This window comes from Moschus berezovskii, chromosome 2, assembly GCF_049115385.1.
Source record: "Moschus berezovskii isolate FMDL1 chromosome 2, NW_MosBer_1.0, whole genome shotgun sequence".
Classification (NCBI taxonomy): Eukaryota; Metazoa; Chordata; class Mammalia; order Artiodactyla; family Moschidae; genus Moschus; species Moschus berezovskii.
Window position 1 is genome coordinate 139178754 of NC_142461.1, and position 23379 is coordinate 139202132.

Genomic DNA, 23379 nt, shown 5'->3' on the forward strand with positions numbered 1-23379 from the left:
CATTGGAAGGACTGATGCTAAAGCTGAAACTCCTTTATGCGAAGAGTTGACTCACTGGAAAAGACTGATGCTGGGAGGGATTAGGGGTGGGAGGAGAAGGGGACGACAGAGAATGAGATGGCTGGATGGCATCACCGACTTGATGGACATGAGTTTGAGTGAACTCTGGGAGTTGGTGATGGGCCGGGAGGCCTGGCATGCTGTGATTCATGGGGTCGCAGAGAGTTGGACACGACCGAGCGACTGAACTGAACTGAAGAACAGTGTATAGATGAATTCATTGGGTTGATATTAAGTAAATGAAAGTGAAAGTTGCTCAGTCATGTCTGACTCTTTGCGACCCCCTGGACTATACAGTCCATGGAATTCTCCAGGCCAGAATACTAGAGTGGGTAGCCTTTCCCTTCTCCAGGGGATCTTCCCATCCCAGGGGTTGAACCCAGGTCTCCTGCATTGCAGGCAGATTCTTTACCAGCTGAGCCCCAAGGGAAGCCCAAGAATACTGGAGTGGGTAGCCTATCCCTTCTCCAGTGTGTCCCTTCCTGACCCAGTAATTGAACCAGGGTCTCCTGCATTGCAGGCGGATTCTTCACCAGCTGAGCTATCCGGGAAGCACTCGGCAAGAATTTTGAAGTAAACTTAAAGAATGTTCTGAAATGTTGAAAAATTATTTTTATCCCCTTAACAGGTATACGCTTGGGGTGACAATGACCACGGCCAACAGGGCAATGGCACAACCACAGTTAATAGGAAGCCCACACTTGTGCACGGCTTAGAAGGTCAGAAGATCACACGAGTAGCTTGTGGGTCTTCTCACAGTGTGGCATGGACAACCGTTGATGTGGCAACACCCTCTGTTCATGAGCCTGTCCTCTTCCAGACTGCAAGAGACCCTTTAGGTGCTTCCTATTTAGGTAACCAAGATCCGTGTTTTATACGAGATCCTTCTGCATAGATAGAATGTCATAGAGGGAATGTTTAATACTGCTACCAGATTAAAGTTTGTAGCATCAAGTTACCTATGTTCTGAACCATAGCCCCAGAGTCATCATGGTGCTTGTGCTATGATTTATGCTGGAATGAAAACTGGAGGAAATACAGTGCTGGTTCTTGCGATCAGTACATCTCTGGCAATGCTGTGCACGTGTGCAGACAGAGGGACTTTAAAGTTTAGGCTTTTGGTATTTTCAACAGCTCTATTCAGAGCTCAGTTCGTATATGTATTCAGATATTAAAACAATCCAACATGTGTAGACTAATGTTTATCAGCTTTGATATGTGTGCACCTGTGAGAGCATCATCACAGTCAACATAATGAACAAATATGTATACTACCCTTGAGTAGACCCATCCTAGCTTTCCACAACCACTGACTTCATTTCTGTCACTGTAGATCAGTTTGCCATTTTAAAGTTTTATATTAATGGAATCATACAGTATGCACTCTTTTTCTTAACTTTTTTCACTCACCATAATTATTTTGAGATTCATCCACATTGTATGTATCAGTATTTCATTCTTTTTTAATTGTTGGCTAGCGTTTTATTTGTGGGTATACTGCAGTTGATACATCAGTTTGTCTGTTGATGGACTTTGGTGTTGCTTCTTAATTTTGACGATTCAAATAAACTTGCTCTGAACATTTCTGTGTAGTCTTTATAGGAACACATATGCTTATGTTTCTCTAGGGTAAGTACTTAGGAGAGGAATGATTGCCTGGTATGGTAGATACAAGTTTATCTTCTTAAGAACTGCAAACTGTTTCGCAAATTGGTTATTCTATAGCTCCAGTGTCTCCATATTTTTGTTTGTATTTGATGTAGTCCGTTTTTAATTTTAGCCATTCTTATAGATACGTAGTGCTAAATCACTGTAATTTTACTTTGCATTTTGCTAATGACTAATGATGTTGAGTGTCTTACTTATCATGTTTTAAGTGTCTATTCATATCTTTTGCCTGTATGTAAACCTAGGTTGTTTGTTTTCTTATTGTTGAGTTTTGAACAGTCTTCATCTATTCTGTATAGAAGTCTTCCATCAGATATTTAATTTGCCCCGTGTGACTTGTCTATTCATTATCTCTTAGGTAAATTTTAAAGATCAAAAGATTTTAATTTTGATGAAGTCTGGTTTATCCATTTTTATCTTTTATGAATCATAGTTTGGGTGTTGTATTTAAATAACCTTTACCTAACTCAAGATCATAAAGATTCTTTTCCCATGTTTTCTTGTAAAAGTTCTATAGTTTTAGGTGTATGCTTGATGTTCAGTTAAAGTTCATACATGGTGTGAGGTATGAATTGCAATTTATTTTTGGTATTTGGATATCCAGTTGTTTCAGTTGCATTGGTCAGAAACACAGTATCCTTTCTGTATTGGAAGAATTTGTACTTGTGTCAGCATCAGTTGTTTATGTATGTGTGGGTCTATTTCTGGATTCTCAGATGTGTTTTGTTGATTTGTCTTTGTATTTTGATGCAAATACCACATTGTCTTGATTATTGTAGCTTCATAAAAGACTGAATTCAGGCTTTGGTAATTCTTTAGCTTTGTTCTTTTTGAAATATGTTTTGGGTATTCTCGAACCTTTGCATTTCCATGTGACTTTTAGAATCAGCTTGTGCGTTTTTATAAAATAACCTACTTGGGATTTTGATTACATTGACTATAGATCAATTTGGGGTTTGCATCACAGTATTGAATCTTCCCACTCGTGAGTATACTATTCCTCTCCATTTGTTTACGTCTTTAATATTTCTCAGCAATATTTTATAGTTTCAGTGTACAGGTCTTGCATATCTTTTGTCATATTTATCCCTAAATATTTCATATTGTTCATTCTGTTAAAAATGGTATTTTAAAAAATTTCTTTTGTTCCTTGGTCTTATCTAGAAATATTCAAGATGCTCCTTATTAGTGTGTAGAAATACATTTGTTTTTTTAGGACATTTGGATTGCTTCCAGTTTGGGGTGGTTACAAGTAAAATCAGCTATTAGTATTCACATTCAGGTTTTTGAGTTCGTCTTCCATACCTTGAATACACCCCACTTGGTTTTGCTACTTTTCATTTCTTGGATTTTCTCTCATCTGTTTCAGTTTTATTGGTTTCTGTTCTCACCTTTATGCTTGCTTTATGTTTATTTTCTCTTCTACTTTCTTGAGATGAGAGCTTAGATTATTGATTTGCGACCGTTTGTCTTGTCTAGTGTAAACTTTTAGTGCTGTGAACTTCTGTCTTGGCACTGCTTTAGCCTCATCTCAAATTTTCATATGTTATATTTTCTCTTTTCATTCAGTTCTATATATAAATGTATGTATAATTGAGGACATAAGTAATTTTATTTTTGTATAACCTTAAACTTGCTAAACTGCTTCATTCTTTTAATAGCATTTATCTTCTGTTTGATACCCAGTTACACTCATATTGGAAATTAGTGACAACTGCTTAGTGATTCCAGCTTGAAGTTACAACCATCCATCCAGATGTTTTGAATACAAGCCAATCTATATGTTGGGTAAACTTAAGAACTCTCAATGTCTCTTCTTTTGCAGAAACTTTCTCTTCTGCTGTACTTTGTTTGATCAAGAAGACTAAAGGCAAACAGCCAGAAAACTAACTTCCTTCAGTGAGGCAGAAATGTTTTTCAAACTTCCCCTATAAATAATGTTTCAAATACCAAATTAGTTTTCCCAGTGTATAACAAATTCTAATTTGATGGGTTTTTTCTTGCTACTCGCTTCAGTGACTTATAAATTTGTTTAAATAATAAGTACCTTTTCTATTTTTTTTCCACAATGAAAAATTAAATGATATGTTGAATATGCTACTAAAAATACTTCACCTCTCAAATATGGTCTCTGTGTTGAAAATCTATGGAATTTTTCAAGCTAACTTTCAAATCTTGCCACAATCTCTCTGTGTTAAAAAAATATATCACTTTTTAAGTAATTTGAATCAGTTCAGTTCAGTTGCTCAGTTGTGTCTGACTCTTTGCGACCCCATGAACTGCAGCACGCCAAGCCTCCCTGTCCATCACCAACTCCCAGAGCCTACCCAAACCCACGCCCATTGAGTCTGTGGTGCCATCCAACCATCTCATTCTCTGTTATCCCCTTCTCCTCCTGCCCTCAATCTTTCCCAGCATCAGGGTCTTTTCAAAAGAGTCAGCTCTTCGCATCAGGTGGCCAAAGTATTGGAGCTTCAGTCTCAACATCAGTCCTTCCAATGAACACCCAGGACTGATCTCCCTTAGGATGGACTGGTTGGATCTCCTTGCAGTCCAGGGGACTCTCAAGAGTCTTCTCCAACACTGCAGTTCAAAAGTATCAATTCTTCAGCCCTCAGCTTTCTTTATAGTCCAACTCTCACATGCATACGTGACCACTTGAGAAACCATAGCCTTGACTAGACGGACCTTTGTTGGCAAAGTAATGTCTCTGCTTTTTAATATGCTATCTAGGTTGGTCATAACTTTCCTTCCAAGGAGTAAGTGTCTTTTAATTTCATGGCTGCAGTCACCATCTGCAGTGATTTTGGAGCCCACTGTTTCCCCGTCTGTTTGTCATGAAGTGATGGGACTGGATGCCATGATCTTATAGTTTTCTGAATGTTGAGCTTTAAGCCCAACTTTTTCACTCTCCTCTTTCAGTCATGAAGAGGGTCTTTAGTTCTTCTTCACTTTCTGCCATAAGGGTAGTGTTATCTGCATATCTGAGGTTATTGATATTTCTCCCTGCAATCTTGATTCCAGCTTGTGCTTTTCCAGCCCAGCGTTCCTCATGATGTACTCTGCATATAAGTTAAATAAACAGAGTGACAATATATACAGCCTTGACATACTCCTTTTCCTATTTGGACCAGTCTGTTCCATGTCCAGTTCTAACTGCTGCTTCCTGATCTGCATACAGGTTTCTCAGAGGCAGGTCAAGTGGTCTGGTATTCTCATCTCTTTCAGAATGTTCCACAGTTTATTGTGATCCACACAGTCAAAGGATTTGGCATAGTCAATAAAGCAGAAATAGATGTTTTTCTGGAACTCTCTTGCTTTTTCCATGATCCAGCAGATGTTGGCAGTTTGATCTCTGCTTCCTCTGCCTTTTTTAAAACCAGCTTGAACATCTGGAAGTTCATGGTTCACGTATTGCTGAAGCCTGGCTTGGAGAATTTTAAGCATTACTTTACTAGCATGTTCAGTTCAGTTCAGTTGCTCAGTCATGTCCGACTCTTTGTGACCCCATGAATCACAGCACGCCAGGCCTCCCTGTCCATCACCAACTCCCGGAGTTCACTCAGTCTCATGTCCATCGAGTCGGTGATGCCATCCAGCCATCTCATTCTCTGTCGTCCCCGTCTCCTACCGCCCCCAATCCCTCCCAGCATCAGAGTCTTTTCCAGTGAGTCAGCTCGTCGCATGAGGTGGCCAAAGTATTGGAGTTTCAGCTTTAGCATCAGTCCTTCCAGTGAACACGCAGGATTGATCTCCTTTAGAATGGACTGGTGTGCAATTGTGCCATAGTTTGAGCATTCTTTGGCTTTACTTTCTTTGGGATTGGAATGAATACTGACCCTTTCCAGTCCTCTTGCCACTGCTGAGTTTTCCAAATTTGCTGGCATATTGAGTGCAGCACTTTCATAGCATCATCTTTTAGGGTTTGAAATAGCTCAACTGAAATTCCATCACCTCCACTGGCTTTGTTGGTAGTGATGCTTCCTAAGGCCCACTTGACTTCACATTCCAGGATGTCTGACTCTAGGTGAGTGATCACACCATTGTGATTATCTGGGTTGTGAGGATCTTTTCTGTACAGATCTTCTGGGTATTCTTGCCACCTCTTCTTAATATCTTCTGCCTCCTGAATTCAGGTCCATACAGTTTCTCTCCTTTATTGAGCCCATCTTTGCATGAAATGTTCCGTTGGTATCTCTCATTTTCTTGAAGAGATCTCTAGTGTTTCCCATTCTATTGTTTTCCTCTATTTTTTTGCATTGATTGCTGAGGAAGGCTTTCTTATCTCTCCTTGCTATTCTTTGGAACTCTGCATTCAGATGCTTATATCTTTCCTTTTCTCCTTTGCTTTTCGCTTCTCTTCTTTTCACAGCTATTTGTAAGGCCTCCTCAGACAGCCTTTTGCTTTTTTGCGTTTCTTTTCCATGGGGATGGTCTTGGTCCCTGTCTCCTGTACAGTGTCAGGAACCTCTGTCCATAGTTCATCAGGCACTCTATTGATCAGATCTAGTCCCTTAAATCTGTTTCTCACTTCCACTGTATAATCATAAGGGATTTGATTTAGGTCACAGCTGAATGGTTTAGTGGTTTTCCCTTCTTTTTTCAGTTCAATTCTGAATTTGGCAATAAGGAGTTCATAATCTGAGCCACAGTCAGCTCCCAGTCTTGTTTTTGCTGACTGTATAGAGCTTGTCCAACTTTGGCTGCAAAGAATATAATCAATCTGATTTCGGTGTTGGCCATCTGGTGATGTCCATTTATAGCGTCTTCTCTTGTGTTGTTGGAGGAGAATGTTTGCTATGACCAGTGCCTTCTCTTGGCAAAACTCTATTAGCCTTTGCCCTGCTTCATTCTGTACTTCAAGGCCAATTTTGCCTGTTACTCCAGATCTTTCTTGACTTACTACTTTTACATTCCAGTCCCCTATAATGAAAAGGACATCTTTTTTGGATGTTAGTTCTAAAAGATCTTGTAGGTCTTCATAGAACCATTCAACTTCAGCTACTTAAGCTTCTTCAGTAATTTGAATAGCTGCTGTATAAATGAAAAATTGATTCACAAGCCCCTGGTACCATCATCATCCATTTTATCAAGTCTTCTACATATGTTCTGTGTCAGTTTTCTTGATCATAAGATGCATATGAAAATATTTTTAATATAACTATTTTTAATTATATAGTTTCCCATGAAGACACTAGTCACTTAATATTTATATTACCCATTTTCATTGGTTGCCAGAAGGACTCCCATGTTTTCCACTCCACCATTTTTCTTGGAGACTTAATTCATTTTCAGCCTAAAAAAGTCACCTATTTGACCACCCTGAGGTTGCTCTTCTGTTTTTATAACCTCTGATTCTGTTTTAACTGTACCCAGCTTCTCATTTGTAATCTGTACTGTATACCTTCTATATGGTGCATTTTTAGGGATTCATCCAAGCACATCCAAGGATCTTTGTATACAGTGTTCTTAGCTTCTCATGTGGACTCTTAAATATAAACCAGTCCCACAAGGCCAGTGGTCTTCTGTGGCCAACCCACCATGACAGCCCAGTTTTATATATTTTCAGCTTTATTTTTGACATACGGATTATTCTTTTTGTACCTTTTTGTGTTCTAGTTGCTTTAAAAAAAAAAAAGCCAGTTAAGAACTTTCACCTCTCTGTTCATGATAGATGTTGGTCTACAGTTTTCTATTAATGTCTCTGTTGGTCTGTCCTCACAGAATAAAGTGGTGTTTCCTTCTCTTTAGTTTTCCTTTTTGTGTAGATTTGGTATTATTTCAATAGAATTCATCAGTGAAGCAGTCTGGGCCTGGAGTTTTCTTTGTGTCGTGTTTTTAAACTGCAAATTTAATTCCTGTAAGATTTAAGGTTAGCTGTTTCTTTTGTGGGAGCTTCCCTGGTGGCTCAGAGGTTTAAGTGTCTGCCTCCAATGCAGGAGACCTGGGTTCGATCCCAGGGTTGTGAAGATCCCTGGAGAAGGAAATGGCAACCCACTCTAGTTGTCTTTGATGGAAGTTTAACTTACTGGCATAAAGTTGGTTTCAGTGTTTGCTTATTTTTCTTTTAATATTTGTAGACTCTATAGTGGTGTTATTACTCATTCCTTATATTGGTAATTGAATCTTCTCTTTCCAGTGTGTCTATAGCTTTATCAGTTTTATTAAGTTTTTTCAAAGAACAAGCCTATGGTTTCCTTGATTTTCTTTCATTGTTTTTCTGTTTTCTGTTTCAGTGATCTTTAACCTTTATTCTTTTCTTCTAAGAAGCTTAGGTCATGGGCTTAGGGTCTTCCTAATTTTCTAGTGTAGACAGACATTTATTCTCCTTTGAGTAATTGACACTGACATCATTATGACAGATTATCCTCTTATCCATTTGCTTTGAAATAAAGTTTGACTGATAAGAATATAGGTACATGAGAAACTATGGTATATTTTTTCCATTCTTTTTACTGTTAACCTACGAAAAAAAAATTCCTGGTAGGCAACATATAGTTGGATTTTGCTTTTTAATTTTTTCTCTGGGACTCTCTATTTGGGGTGTTTACTTCACTCACATTTAATGTGATTATGAATGTATTTGTTTTCAATCAGTATCCTGGTATTTATTTTGTATTATATTAGTCCTAGCTGTTGTTTTTTTTCTGCCTTTCTTTGAATTAATTGTTCTTTTTGATGTTGTATTTTCTCCTTTGTTTTCTTTGAGCTCTAAGTTTTTGTGTTATTTTAATGGTTGTTTTAGGAATTATGCACCTTTAATGTATCACTGAACTGAACTGAATGTATCATAGTCTGCCTTTAGCTGATTCCCGTGTAGCTCAGTCAGTAAAGAATCTGCCTGTAATGCAGGAGACTCAGGTTCGATTCCTGGGTGGGAAAGATCCCCCGGAGAAGGAAATGGCAACCCACTCCAGTATTGTTGCCTGGAGAACCCCATGGACAGAGGAGCCTGGCGGGCCACAGTCGGGGTCTCAAGAGCTGGACTCAACTCAGTGACTGCACCACCGCCACCTGCAGGTGGCGTCACACTGTTTCCTGTGCAGTGTGTGCGTCACACAGTGACACAGCTCTGCTTCCGGCCTCCCGCCCTAGCGCTGCTTTTGTTATGCGTTTCTCTGCATGTTGTAAATGTTAGAGTTGTCTAAAGTAGTTTTTTAAACATCAGGTCATCTGTTTAAATGAGTTAAGTAATGAGAAAAGGATATCTCTATGTTTACTCACGTGGCTACTCCTTCCAGTGGTCTTCATTTCTTTGTGGTGATCCTTTTTCCATCTGGGATCACTTTTCTTCTGCTTGAAGGAATTCCTTTTTTATGTCTTGTCAGCTCAGATCTGTGATTCTTCCTTTCAGCTTTTTATGGCTAAACTAGTCATTATTTTGCTTCATGTTTGCAGCATATTTTAGCTGACTATTAAATTTTAGGTTGACGTTGTTTTCATTGAGAATTTTCTGTCATTCTTATCTTCGTTCTTCTGTACATAGCATGTCTTTTATCTAAGACTGCTTTTAGGATTTTCTTTTTATTTCCCTGGTTTTTATTTCCAGAGTTCAAGCACTTGTGGTTCATTGTACCTCTTAGATCTCTGGATTTTAAGTTTTCATCCATTTTGTAAAATTGTCATTCACTGTTCTTCAAAAAATTTTTTTCCCTGTACCTTTGGGAAGTCTAGTTCCATGTGTACTCAGTTCAGTTCAGTCGCTCAGTCGTGTCCGACTCGCCGTGACCCCATGAATCACAGCACACCAGGCCTCCCTGTCCATCACCTACTCCCGGAGTCACTCAAACTCATGTCCATCGAGTCGGTGATGCCATCCAGCCATCTCATTCTCTGTCGTCCCCTTCTCATACTGCCCCCAATCCCTCCCAGCATCAGAGTCTTTTTCAGTGAGTCAACTCGTCGCATGAGGTGGCCAAAGTATTGGAGTTTCAGCTTTAACATCAGTCCTTTCAATGAACATCCAGGACTGATCTCCTCTAGGATGGACTGGTTGGATCTCGTTGCAGTCCAAGGGACTCTCAAGAGCCTTCTCCACACCACAGTTCAAAAGCATCAGGACTCCTCAAGTTGTTCCACGCATCAATGACATTGTTCATTTTTAAACTTTTTCTGTGTTTCACGTGAACAGTTTCTATTGCTGTGTCTTCACATGTACTCATCTTTGCTTCACTTTCATATGCTGTTAATGTTACCAAACTGTTTAAACCTCAGACAGCCTAGCTACTTCTCTAGAAATTTGATTTGAGTATTTTTTTATCTTTCATGTCTCTGATTCTCTTTTGAACATGTGGAATACAGATATAGTAAGTATTTCAACTTAAGTTGTCTGCTGATGGTAATATCTATGTGAATTCTGGGTTGTTTAGATCAGTTGATTTTTCTATTTCTGAGTTGAGTGGTATTTTCCTGTCTTTCTTCCAACATGGTAACTTTTAGTTGGATGCCATATATTGTGAATGTTGCTGGAGATTTTTGTGCATGTAATGAATCTTCTTGACCTTACATACAGTTAAATTACTCTCAATACAGTTTCATCCCTTTGGGTCTTTGTTTTGGATTTCCGAGCTGATATTATTCTGGGACTAATAATTCCCTGCCACTGAGTATTTTACTCAGTGCCTTGTGAATTATGAGGTCTTCCCTCTAGCTGATGGGAACAGGCAGTAGCTGGGACCTCAGTGTTCTCCTAGTCCTTTCATACAAGTTCTTTCTTTGTCTCTGGGTCGTGCCCATTTATGTAGGCATCTTATCTGGATGAGTGAGAATGCCTGCATATCTCCAGGGCACTCTCTGTGCAGCTTTTCCCTCTCTTATCCTGTCCTGTGAACTTTGGCCACATTGGATTCCCTGGTGCTGAGCTCAGCCTCCTCTTCTCACAGAGACCACTGGGTTCCATCTGGTTCTTTCCCTGTGCTGAGGCCTGGGAACTCTCAGGGCAGTGAGCTGGAATTTGTGTCTAACACTGTATATGGTGAACATACTATCTTCTCACCATTGTTGTGGATTTTCTGTTTTGCTTTACATTTCATCGATAAATAAATATAGATAGTTATCATAGTATTTTCATGACTTATGTATGTATAGCGTAAATTGTTATAAGTACATCTTGCAAAAGCATTTACATATTTTTGTAGTTATAGTGAACCTTCACTATAGATGTTTGTTTTTAAACTATGCGAGATTATTAGTGAAACTAATATTTAATCTGTGAAATAGCAAAATGAAGATTGCAGTGTGCTTTGAAATGAAATGGAAAAGTCAAATTGTAGAAATAGAGCAAACTCTGGTCTTAAAAATTGAACCCAGTTTTATTTTACTTTTCCAGGTGTGCCTTCTGATGCTGATTCGTCTCCTGCCAGTAATAAAATCAATGGTGCAAATAATTCTAAACCAAATCGCCCTTCTCTTGCCAAGATTCTCCTATCATTAGATGGAAATCTGGCCAAACAACAGGCCTTATCTCATATACTTACAGCATTGCAAATCATGTATGCCAGGTAGGCTTGTTTGCTAGCTTTTGAAATCACACAATTATGTAAACTTTAGGTTTTTGCCATTTTTTGATGGAGAATGTTTGTTACTGTTTTTAAGTGCTGTTTCGGTCATATGCCCTTTGATAGTGAATGATGGTATCTTTATGCTTTTCTTTAATGGAGGTTGAAATATGAATTAGAAAATCAAGTTGAAGAACATTTTCATTATTCTTTATGGCCAATAAGCTTTAGACCTGTTTTGGGGGGAAGTATTAGTTGATGCTTATATATAGTAGTGTTCAAGATAGTTGTCATCTCTGTCACTCTTGATAAGGCAGAGATTTGGTAGTGTTGTCTTTTCCTCCATTTTGCTGCTGTTTTCATGCAGACTAAATAAATGGCCCATCAGTCATTGTATTGTGGTTATGTACGTGATGAATAGAAATAAATACTTAGGGACATTAATTTAGACTAAAGGCCAACTTAGTCGTTGAGAGGACATTTAGTCTTCACTGCCTTGTGTGAAGCACCTTTGGTATTTTGCTTGCAATAAACACAAAATCACTGTGGATGGTGACTACAGCCATGAGGTCAGAAGATGATTGCTTCTTGGCAGGAAAGCTATGGCAAACCTGGACAGTTTATTAAAAAACAAAGACATCACTTTGCCAACAAAGGTCCGTATAGTCAAGGCTATAGTCAAAGTCTTTCCAGTAGTCACGTACAGATGTGAGAGCTGGACCATAAAGAAGACAGAGCACTGAACAATTGATGCTTTTGAACCGTTGTGCTGGAGAAGACTCTTGAGAACCCCTTGGAGGGCAAGGAGATCAAACCAGTTAATCTTAAAGGAAATAAATTCTGAATAATTATTGGAAGGGCTAATGCTGAAGCTTCAATACTTTGGCCATCTAATGTGAATAGCCAACTCACTGGAAAAGACTCTGATGCTGGGAAAACTTGACGGCAGGAGAAGAGTGCAACAGAGGATGAGATGGTTGGATGGCATCACTGATTCAATGGACGTGACCTTGGGCAAACTCCAGGAGGTAGAGACAGGAAAGCCTGGTGTGCCTGCTGGCCATGGGATCGCAAAGAGTTGGATATGACTTAGTGACCTAACAACAACAAAACCCCAAATTATCCTTAGGCTCTTAACAACCAAGAAGATTTCTCAGAGAAATCCAGAGGCTTATTCTGGTCTGATTTTTATGTTGGCAGCTTTTCACCTGTTATCACTATGGTTGTTCAGTAAATAAGATCTGGAGTAAATATTTTAGGCAGCAGATACATAGTAATAACATTCAATATTTTTCTAAAACTCTTTTTTTATAGTTATCCTATAATAATGAGGTAATCTTTCAGTAAACAGTTGCTCTGTCCCCTGACTCTGCCATCCTGCAGAGGTAGATGCAGTTTACCACAGGTCTGGCTTTCCCTCCTGACAGAGACACCGTGGTCGGGGCCCTGATGCCGGCTGGCATGGTTGCCCCGGTGGAGTGTCCTTCCTTCTCCTCCTCGGCACCCCCTTCTGACGTTTCTGCCATGGCCAGTCCCATGAATGGAGAGGAGTGTGTGCTGGCTGTTGATATTGAAGACAGATTGAGTCCAAATCCATGGCAAGAAAAGAGAGGAGAGGTAAAAATAAATGGTAAAGCAGTAAAGCAGTGTTTGATCAGGAAGTGAAGTAGCTCATTTGTGTCTTATAAAGTATAAGTCATTCTTTAACTTAATTCAGAATGTTTTTGTGTCTACTACTATGATTTTTGGCTTGAATTAGTATTCTGTTTAAAAGGAGCCTTTTAGTGTGTAGATGGGAATATTCTTTTAAAAAGTTGCTAAGTGCAGCGCACAGTTGTTCATCTGTAATTCTGAAACTTGAACACTACGAAAACTAATTTATGTTGGGGAAAAGCCCAGCTTGGAGAGATGTGAGCTCATTTTAGTTGTTTTCATGTGATTGCTTGTGAATATTAATAGGTTTTCCTGGGAACATGAATATGCTTAACTTTGCAGGGCTGTCCCAGATTGCACTAGAGGTGGTAGCTGGTAGTATAAATGTCTTGTTATCTCTGTAAAATCTGGCGTATTTCACATGACCTAAGGGGTAAGTAAGCCTTTTGGAGTTAGATGGGAAGTGTGCCATGTTGCCAAGTTTCTCCTTTTTCTTCTTCATTTTCAAACTAGATTATCTCTTCTGAGGATGCTGTGACACCTTCTGCAGTGACCCCATCTGCTTGCTCAGCTTCTTCTCGGCCGTTTATCCCAGTAACAGATGACCCAGGAGCTGCCAGCATCATTGCAGAAACCATGACCAAAACCAAAGAGGTCAAGGGGTTTTCTTCTTTAATGGCTTATTTTGAAATAATCTTAAATGTACACACAAGTTGCAGAAATATTTCCTAGACATAGAACATGGTATACTCCTTTGTACTGTCTACCTAGATTCTCCAGTTGTGAGTGTTTCTAAACTGTTGGTGGGAGAACTGCATGGCATAATCCCAGCCTTCCTTAAAGCTTCAGAGTATGCTTCCTAATTATCAGGATATTGCCACTGATCAGGGACTATTTTCTGCCCCAGAGACTGACTCACTTTTTGCTCGTTACAGGTCTAGAACCTGCCCAGGGGTGAGGGTTACCTCTTTTTGTTTTCAATATGGAACCATCCTTAAGTTCCTCTTTTTATAAGAAATGCCACAGGAATGATGCAGAGTTCTTTTCAGTGCATTCTGTTGAGATGTGTGCATTGTTGATTTGCTGCATCGCAGGTGATATTAATTCTTACTACTTTGTTAAATTTGTCTACAAGATTTCTCTATTGGAAGTTAATAAATTTAAAAAAAGCATGTTTACAGATATTCCTGGGGAGATAATTTACTTTGGGACTATGTTACTAGCTTATCCTTCATTATGTTTTCATCTGCCAGTTTTTAGTATCTCTTGATAATTCCATCTGGGTCCATTAATTCTGTGATAATTGTCAAATGGTGATTTTTCAGATTTCATCATTCCTTTTGGAATACCATTGTTGGTATTCTTCAGTAGGGAAGAACTTTCCCTTTTCATCTCATCTTTCTGTCAGTATATATTCATGGAATTCTATTTTACTCAAATAATGACATATATTACTATCGTCATTTGACACCCAGATTGTCCCAGACGTGGTAGGCCTTTCCATCTGGTTTGTCTTTCTGATGTGCCCCCATATTTCTTTGAGCACTTTACTTTATAGCACAGTCAGTTTAGCTCAGCCCCTCAGGTCTGTCTGACTCTTTACAACCCCGTAGACTGCAGGACTCCAGGCCTCCCTGGCCATCACCAACTCCTGGAGCTTGCTCAAACCCATGTCCATTGAGTCGGTGATGCCATCCAGCCATCTCATCCTCTGCCGTCTCCTTCTCCTCCCGCCTTCAATCTTTGCAGCATCAGGATCTTTTCCAGTTAGTCAGTTCTTCACATCAGGTGCCCAGAGTATTGGAGCTTCAGCTTCAGCACCAGTCCTTCCAATGAATATTCAGGACTGGTTTCTTTTAGGATAGAATCTCTTTCTAGTCCAAAGGACTCTCAAAGAGTCTTCTCCAACACCACAGTTCAGAAGCATCAATTCTTCGGTGCTCAGCTTTCTTTGTGGTGCAACTCTTATATCAATATATGACTACTGGGAAAACCATAGTTTTGACTAGATGGACCTTTGTTGGCAAAGTAATGTCTCTGTTTTTTAATATGCTGTCTAGGTTGGTCATAACTTTATTCCAAGGAGCAAGGGTCTTTTAATTTCATGACTGAAGTCACTATCTGCAGTGATTTGGAGCCCCCAAAAATAAAATCTCTCACAGTTTCCATTGTTTCCCATCTATTTGCCATGAAGTGATGGGACCAATGCCATGATCTTCATTTTTTGAATGTTGAATTTTAAGTCAGCCTTTTCACTCTCCTCTTTCACTTTCATCAAGAGGCTCTTTAGTTCATCTTTGCTTTCTGCCATAAAGGTGGTGTCATCTGCATATCTGAGGTTTTTGATATTTCTTCCAGCAATCTTGATTCCAGCTTGTGCTTCATCCAGCCCAACATTTTGCATGATGTACTCTGCATGTAAATTAAATAAGCAGGGTGACAGTATACAGCCTTGACATACTCCCTTCCCAATTTGGAACCAGTCTGTTGTTCCATGTCTGGTTCTAACTGTTGCTTCATGACCTGCATACAGATTGCTCAGGAGGCAGGTAAGGTGGTCTGGTATTCCTATCTCTTAAAGAATTTTCCACAGTTTCTTGTGATACACACATCAAAGGCTTTAGCATAGTTAGTGAAGCAGAAGTAGATGATTTTCCGTAATTCTAAGATCCAGCAGATGTTGGCAATTTGATCTCTGCTTCCTCTGCCTTTTCTAAATCCAGCTTGTATATCTTGAAGTTCTCGGTTCATGTACTGTTGAAGCCTAGCTTAGAGAATATTGTGCATTACGTTGCTAGCATGTGAGATGAGTGCAGGTATGCAGTAGTTTGAACATTATTTGGCATTGCCCTTCTTTGGGATTGGAATGAAACTGACCTTTTCTAGTCTTGGTCACTGCTGAGTTTTCCAAATTTGCTGGCATATTGAGTGCAGCACTTTAACTGTATCATCTTTTAGGATTTCAACTAGCTCAACTGGAATTCTATCACCTCCACCAGCTTTGTTCATAGTGATGCTTTCTAAGGCCCACTTGGGTTCTCACTCCAGGATGTCTGGCTCTAGGTGAGTGATCACACCATCATGGTTATCTGGGTCATTAAGATCTTTTTGTATAGTTCTTCTGTGTATTCTTGCCACCTCTTCTTAATATCTTCTGCTTCTGTTAGATCCATACTGTTACTTATCTTTGCCTGAAATGTTCCCTTGGTATCTCTGATTTTCTTGAAGAGATCTCTAGTCCTTCCCATTCTATTGATTTCCTCCATTTCTTTGCATTGATCACCGAGCAAGGCTTTCTTATCTCTCTTTGCTATTCTTTGGAACACTGCATTCAGATGGGTATATCTTTTTTTTTTCTCCTTTGCCTTTCACTTATCTTCTTTTATCGGCTATTTGTAAAGCTTCCTCAGACACCATTTTGCCTTTTTACATTTCTTTTCCTTGGGGATAGTATTGATCATGGCTTCCTGTACAATGTTACAAACATCCTTCCATAGTTCATCAGGCTGTCTGTCTATCAGATCTAATCCCTTGAATCTATTTGTCACTTCCACTGTTCAATCATAAGGGATTTGATTTGGTTCTTACCTGAATGGTCTAGTGGTTTTCTCTACTTTCTTCAGTTTAAGTCTGAATTTTGCAATAAGGAGTTCATGATCTGAGCCACAGTCAGCTCCCAGTCTTGTTTTTGCTGACTGTATAGAGCTTGTCCGTCTTTGGCTGCAAGGAATGCAGCCAAATGGTGATGTCCGTCTGATTTTGGTATTGATTATCTGGGTGATGTCCATGTGCAGAGTCAGCTCTGGTGTTGTTGAAAGAGGGTGTTTGCTATGACCAGTACATTCTCTTGGCAAAACTCTGTTACCCTTTTTGTACTCCAGGGCCTAACTTGCCTGTTGGATGGCTTTGCTATTTTGTTAAGGATTTTTGCACCTATATCTTCTCCTGATTTGCATTAAAGAACAATACTGGCCTCCTAGATGAGTTAGGCAGTGTTCCTCTTCTGTTTGTTGGAAGAGTTTGTGAAAGATTTGTGTCAATTCTTTAAATATTTGGTAGAATTTTCTCTCTTTGAACATATTCTCATTATTCTTTTATTTTGTTGTTTCCTGCACAACACAGAATTCTAGGTTCATCAAGATGTTTCATGCTGCAGCACAGAAATCATATTTCTCCAAAAAATCATGGTTCTTTTTCTTGGAGTATGGTATTTCAAATCCAAGATCTGAAATATCTTTGTTTTCCTATGGCGGAAAGTGCAGTTCATCTCCTTTCTTACTGGGCAGAGCTAGAAAATATGTGTGTGTATATGCTTTCCATAAGTTATGCGTGTTAATATTTGTTTTGGTATATACCTACATACATTGAAAACCACTGGTTCACAGCAGTACAGTCAGTACTGATAACTGCACAGGGTTCATTCTACTTTCTTCCTTTTCTGTATTTATCATGCTGTTCTCTGAAGGTGAGGAATCTAGCTCCTAATATTGGCAGTTTAAGCCACCTTCTCATTTGGCTGTCTCTCCTCACCCACATGGATATCCTCCTTCCCCTGCGTAGCTTCTGGCACTCAAAACCAGTCTGCTGTGCAGGGATGACCTCTCATCCTGCTTGACCCACCGCTGTCCCCAGTGCCAGCTGACCCAAAGCAGGAACACTTTCCACGTGGCTTGACTCTGTCACATTGTGGCCTCCCCGCCAATGTGGACGCCCTCCCAAGCCTACTCAGGTGCTCCTTATCCCAGGCCATCTCATCCTGCTCACATGGTCTCCCTTGCCAGCATATTCACCTTGTGAACAAGCATATTATTTTCAATTACATTTGGAACTCTTGATTTATTATTCTGTTACTAGTGACAAAAATATATGCTATGGAAAATATAACCTGTAGTAATAAGAAAATTGATATTTGTGAATTAGATGTCTGAACTCAACTTGTGATATTTGGCAATCTCCTAAGGTGAGGTTTTAAGGCAGAAATTAATCTGAATTATGCAAAATTTTATCTTTTAGGTAGAAGAAAGATGGTACAATTTATTTCTTACAAATTTATTTATGAGGCATAGGCATTATCCAGATTGTAGCCTGAAATTACTATCATTTCAATTTTGTTTGATTCATTAATAACAGGAAAGTAATTTTATGTCAGTTTTGGGCACAGTGGTCAAGAATCCGCCTGCTAATGCAGAAGACACGAGATGGGGGTTTGATCCCTGGGTTGGGAAGATTCCTTGGAAGACAACATGGCAACCCACTCCAGTATGCTTGCCTGGGAAATCCCATGGACAGAGGAGCCTGTCAGGCTGTACAGTCCATGGGATCGCAAAGGAGTCAGACACGACTTAGTGCTAAACAACAACAGGGTTATGAAGCAGTGATTTTATTTTTCAGCAGTTCCTTTGGATTTGTTCTCTATTTTTTTTTTTTTTAAAACAACCCCACCATAAAAATGTTTGGTATTGTTTCAAATAAGACCAAAGATGTTACATGTGATTAATATATTCCACTGACTGTTTTTGCTGGTCTTCAGTGAATGAGATTCTGGAGTGTCTTCATTTCTGATGCACTTCACTTGCTGATTCCCTGTTCCTTCACTTGAAGGTGGGAGCAGGGTCTGTTTCTTTTAAGGGAGAAACCATGCTCCTGCCTCAGAGCTATGGTTTCCAGGGCCAACTTGAGCATTGATGAAATCTGCACATTGTTCGGATCACATTCCCCTTAAGATTCCTAAGTGGGGCTTGTCCTTTCCTTGGCTTATTTCTGTTTTTGAAGACCACTGATAGTGATTTCACTGAGATCCAGAAAGCAGGAGAGAAGAGAAGAGACACTTGTGGCATCTTGTTCTTTCCCTGGAGAGCTGGCCTCTGCCTAGGAAACAGGAAGGGCTCAGGTCTCTGATGCCCACTCCCTCTAAGCTCAGAAGCTGTTGGATCTCCCTATTACTTTCTGTAAGCCAGACCCCACTACCAACCTTCAAGAGGCTCCTTTGCGGTGGCAGCAGGCTGTGGGGTAATTGTCCTGAGCAGGAAACCTTCATGACGTGGGATTGTGATGGGTCAGTAATGTTGTCACAGGCAAACAAGCAATTCCTTTTTCTGCTGATGTGGAAAGAGGTAAATAATCACAGGTGTGGTTTGTTTTAACTGACCTACTGTGAATGAGCAGTAAAAAGGGATACTGAGAAGACTATTTTCTTCTTAACAGCACCTAAGGGACAAGAGGTGATGGGCAATGTTTGCATGTCCAAAAGTCCGTTAAGTCAAATTTTGAGAATTATGGAGAGGATCTAGGCAAAAGATGTAAAAGTATAGCGTACAAATGCAGTTGATAGAGGACTTCCAAGCATACTCTGTGGTGGTAGATTTTACATGGTGAGATTTCATTTGAAGTCTCCCCTTGAAACACACCTCAGATATGAAGTTGGTCACAGTATATACTGTCATTTCTTTATAGATTAGGCAGTCCTTTTGACAGCTGCTGTTGGTAATTTGTGAAATAGTTGATTGATTTTGAAAGCATAGTTCAAGGTGGTATATAGGGGCTTGTTATTTCTTATTCTAGTATTTCATGGTCGTAAATACCTCAGAAGTTTCCTTATTTGTCGTTGGTAATCATGTATCCTTTGAGTTCTTGACTGTTTGTCTCTTAATGTCTCTTAATATAGGATTCCTCATTTTAATTGTTGAACTTTTTTAGGATGTTGAGAGCCAGAATAAAGCGTCAGGCCCAGAACTTCAGTCCTTGGATGAATTCACTAGTTTGTTGGTTGTGGACGACACGCGTGTCATGGTGGACCTGCTCAAGCTGTCTGTGTGTGGCCGGGCGGGGGACAAGGGCCGGGACGTGCTTTCAGCTGTGCTGTCTGGCATGGGCACTGCCTACCCACAGGTGAGCTGCAGCGGGGGCGGGTGGGCTGGAGGTGCTGCTGCTGTCTTGTGCTTGAAGGACTTCTGGTGAAAATGAGTCCCTTCTCTGTCATCTGTGCTGAGCTGCTCCTCAGTTTGCCTTGTAACATTGTTTTAATATTTCAGAATTTAGAAACTTCTAGTTTTTGCAAAGTCAAATCTGCCAAATTTTTTCACTTATGGCTTCTGGATTTTGTATTATGCTGTAAATATGGCACGAACATGACATTGTTTAAGAAATCCTCTCAAGTTTCTTTCAATCATTTTTGTTTTCATTTGTTATTTTTTTATTGGAATATAATTGCTTTACAGTGTTGTATTTTTGTTGTGCAAACATCATGGATCAGCTATATGTTCCCTCCCTCTTGAGCTCCCCTCCCCCGCCAATCCCACCTCTCTAGGTCATCAGAGAGCACCAAGCTGAGCTTCATTGGTTATTATATTTACCTTTTTGAGCCATCTGGAATTTATCTTGATATAGGGGATAAAGTAGGGATTCAGCTTTACTTTTTCCTAGATTGAAAACATGTTGCAGCAACACAATTTATTGACTAAATCCATCTTCTTCCCAGTGACTTGAAGGCCACTCTTATTGTACTGTAAACTTCTGTACTTATTTGGGTCCTTTATAGACTTTTTTGGTTCCATTATACTAGTTTTTATGCTTTACTATCACAGTATTTTAACTATTAACTATTTAAAGTAGATTTTAATATTTGATAGCATGGGTTCTGTAGTGTTTTCTGCCGTGATGATGGTCTATACCTGGGCCATCCAGTGTGGTGACTTCTAGCCACGTATGGCTCTTGAGCTCTTGGAATGTAGCTGGTGCACCTGAGGCACCGATGTTTCATTGTATTTCACTTGAGATTGGAGCAGCCACATGTGACTAATGTAGGGTATCAAGTCAGTATCACATCCGTGTGCCTCAGAAGTAGAGCTCATCAGTTCTGAAGTCCTTGGGCTTCCTTCCGGACCCTTGCTGTTTATCAGCAGCCTCACTCTGCCTCTTCAGAACTGGCTGTGTCAGGGAGTCTGATGCTACGTTCCCTGTGCAGTTGTGTCACCTGTATTTGATTTCCGTATCACCACCACCAAAAACATAATGTACTTAGGAATGGTTGAGCGTTCTTGAAATCATAGTAAATGATTTGGTAGATATTTTAGGGGCTTGTTATTTCTTAATCATATTCAGGAAGAACTGAAAGGTTATAGGTTTCCTACTTCATAGTTTTTCGAAGCAAGTTACTTGGCATAATTCTGAGAGATTAAATCAAGGTGAATTTCCATAAGCAAAATATTAATGTTTTTACAAGTGTATTGCATTTGTGAGAGGAAAGGATGGAATGAGAATGTGGATTTAAAGTAGTAATACCTAGAATTTGTTGTCTGTGTATCTTCCAGGCCCCGTTCTGGGTGCATTCTCTGAGTACAGAGCACAGGCTTTCCCTTTGTCTACACATAAGAAAGCTGAAGCTTTCAGCGGTCGTTACTCCCTCAGAGACACTCAGGTGTCTGGTGGATGGGAGAAATGCTTGTAAGCTCTGAGGGCAGAACCACATCTATGACCCCTCTGTCACCCTCTTCTCAGAGTTTATTTGCCTTTCCTGGGGTACTGGCTGTCTTTGCAGAAGAAGGTGTTAAAGCCCAGAAGACCCCTGCTGGGCTGTGCATTAGGAGTTAGATAACATCAACATCTCGAATTCAAGGGGAGACAGAAACAGAGATGGGGATTTTCTTCCAACTCTCCTGGCCAGTGGCAGGATGCTACTCTTATGTTCCATCCTGATCTAGTATTTGAGACTCTTTAAACAAGAGAAACTTTTGCATTCATAATTATAAAACCTAAATTATGGCTGTGATTGTAGTTTGTCATTAATGAAACTTCTTACTAAGATAACCTTTATTATCTAAATACAAGGAAAAATAGATTAAAATAATCATTTCTGAAAGAATAGACAATGGTCTCATTAAGTTTTTCTAAATTTAAAAACTTTGGAAGTTAATTACTGTAACAACATATTGTTTGTTTTTAAAATAGCAGTCAAAATATAATCACCAGTATTGACCATTTAAGTGGTGTGAATCACTAAAATTTTGAAATGAAGTCTGAACATTATGGATTGTTGGGCGAGTATGGCATGGGGGCTGACCCTAAGCGTCTTGGGTCAGGAGATACCCCGGGTTGTCTCATTTCAGGTGTTGTTCAGCCTGGACAGCTGGGTCGTTCCTCTCCATTCCTGCCCCTCTTGCTTGACCCCCATGCCTTCTAGGATCTTGGTCATTTTTATCACCTTCTGCTCCTTGCTTGAAAGTTTTGTTCCTGGGCAGGTTTTCCTCACTAGGACGTAACCTTGTCTTGATGTGAAGAGAAAGTGTTGAGATCACGGGCATTTCGTTTCATCAGTTGGCACGTGTTGGGCGTTTTGTGTGTAGGTGCTTCCTTATTACTTGTACATAGATCCCTCCAAACTTCACAGCACCCCTGCGAGCTCTGCTATCATGATTTTGTCGGTGAGGAAACCGAGCCCTGATTTACATTAGATTTCTCAAACTCCCAAGCTCTCCGTGCCCCCATCCCTATGGAAAGAACTGAACTGGGCAGGCATCCTGATGTCTTCCTGCTTTGTCCCCTGCTTCCCCCCACAGGTGGCAGATATGTTGTTGGAGCTCTGTGTCACCGAGTTGGAGGATGTGGCCACAGACTCACAGAGTGGCCGCCTGTCCTCTCAGCCTGTGGTGGTGGAGAGTAGCCATCCCTACACTGATGACACTTCGTCCAGCGGCACAGTGAAGATACCAGGTACTGAGGGCTGGCCCCAGGGAGGAGACAGGGGTCATATAAAAGGTGCCTGTAGAACAGCTTCGTTTCTCTCATTGCATCAGTTGAAGCCGCCGTCCTTGTTTTACAGAAAAAAAGTGACAGGATTGTTTTAGAGTCACTTTTCCCACCTTTTCTAGAAACCTCACTGACCCAAAACATGATACAGGAAACTATGCAAAGTAAATGTTTGGCTTAATGCTTATTAGGTGGATGCCTTAGTTGCCGAAACTCAAATCTAGAGGTAGTCTTCTGCCTGTGCCCAGAAGCCCTCCTTGCGTCGCCCCCTCTAATGTGGCACTGCCCTGGCTTGTATTTCTGGACAGTTTCTGTTACCCAAGTGTGCATTCTCATCTTAACTCTCTTAACAGTTTCCATCTTTTAAGTATCTTTTAACCTGTAGTTTTTTCCTTTTTTTCAGTAATTCATCCCTGCTTCACGTTTACCTGTTCCTCCGTCCCGTCTTTCTACAGATTGCCCGTGATTCATCGGCCTGGTTAGTTCAGCCAGGCCCTCTGACAGGACCATTAGTGTTTGTGATCCAGCATTTGGAAGCATCTGGTATCTGCTTGTCTTTCCTTTTGTGATGGCAGCGACTACTGATGCTCATTGCCTGAGGCCACTAAATCCATTGGTGGTTGCAAGATGGTGCTGTTCTAATTATTTCATTTCTTTCTTATTTATTAGGTAGATTACTTTATATAGGGACATTTTCCCTGATCCTTTGGTTGGTTACCCAGGAGTGCTGTTTGTATAAGAAAGGCAGGATAAAAGC

General features: G+C 40.1%; 1 protein-coding gene across 5 annotated transcripts in view; it reads left to right on the forward strand.

Moving 5' to 3' along the window:
- HERC2 (HECT and RLD domain containing E3 ubiquitin protein ligase 2) overlaps positions 1-23379 on the forward strand; it is a 248598-nt gene that overhangs the window by 175135 nt on the left and 50084 nt on the right. For all 5 annotated transcript variants that reach the window (XM_055398094.2, XM_055398095.2, XM_055398096.2 and 2 more), the window contains 6 exons: positions 689-914; positions 11057-11228; positions 12653-12842; positions 13392-13532; positions 19575-19766; positions 22433-22586. In XM_055398094.2, coding sequence (XP_055254069.1) covers positions 689-914; positions 11057-11228; positions 12653-12842; positions 13392-13532; positions 19575-19766; positions 22433-22586 — 1075 coding nt within the window. The remainder of the gene's footprint in view (positions 1-688; positions 915-11056; positions 11229-12652; positions 12843-13391; positions 13533-19574; positions 19767-22432; positions 22587-23379) is intronic.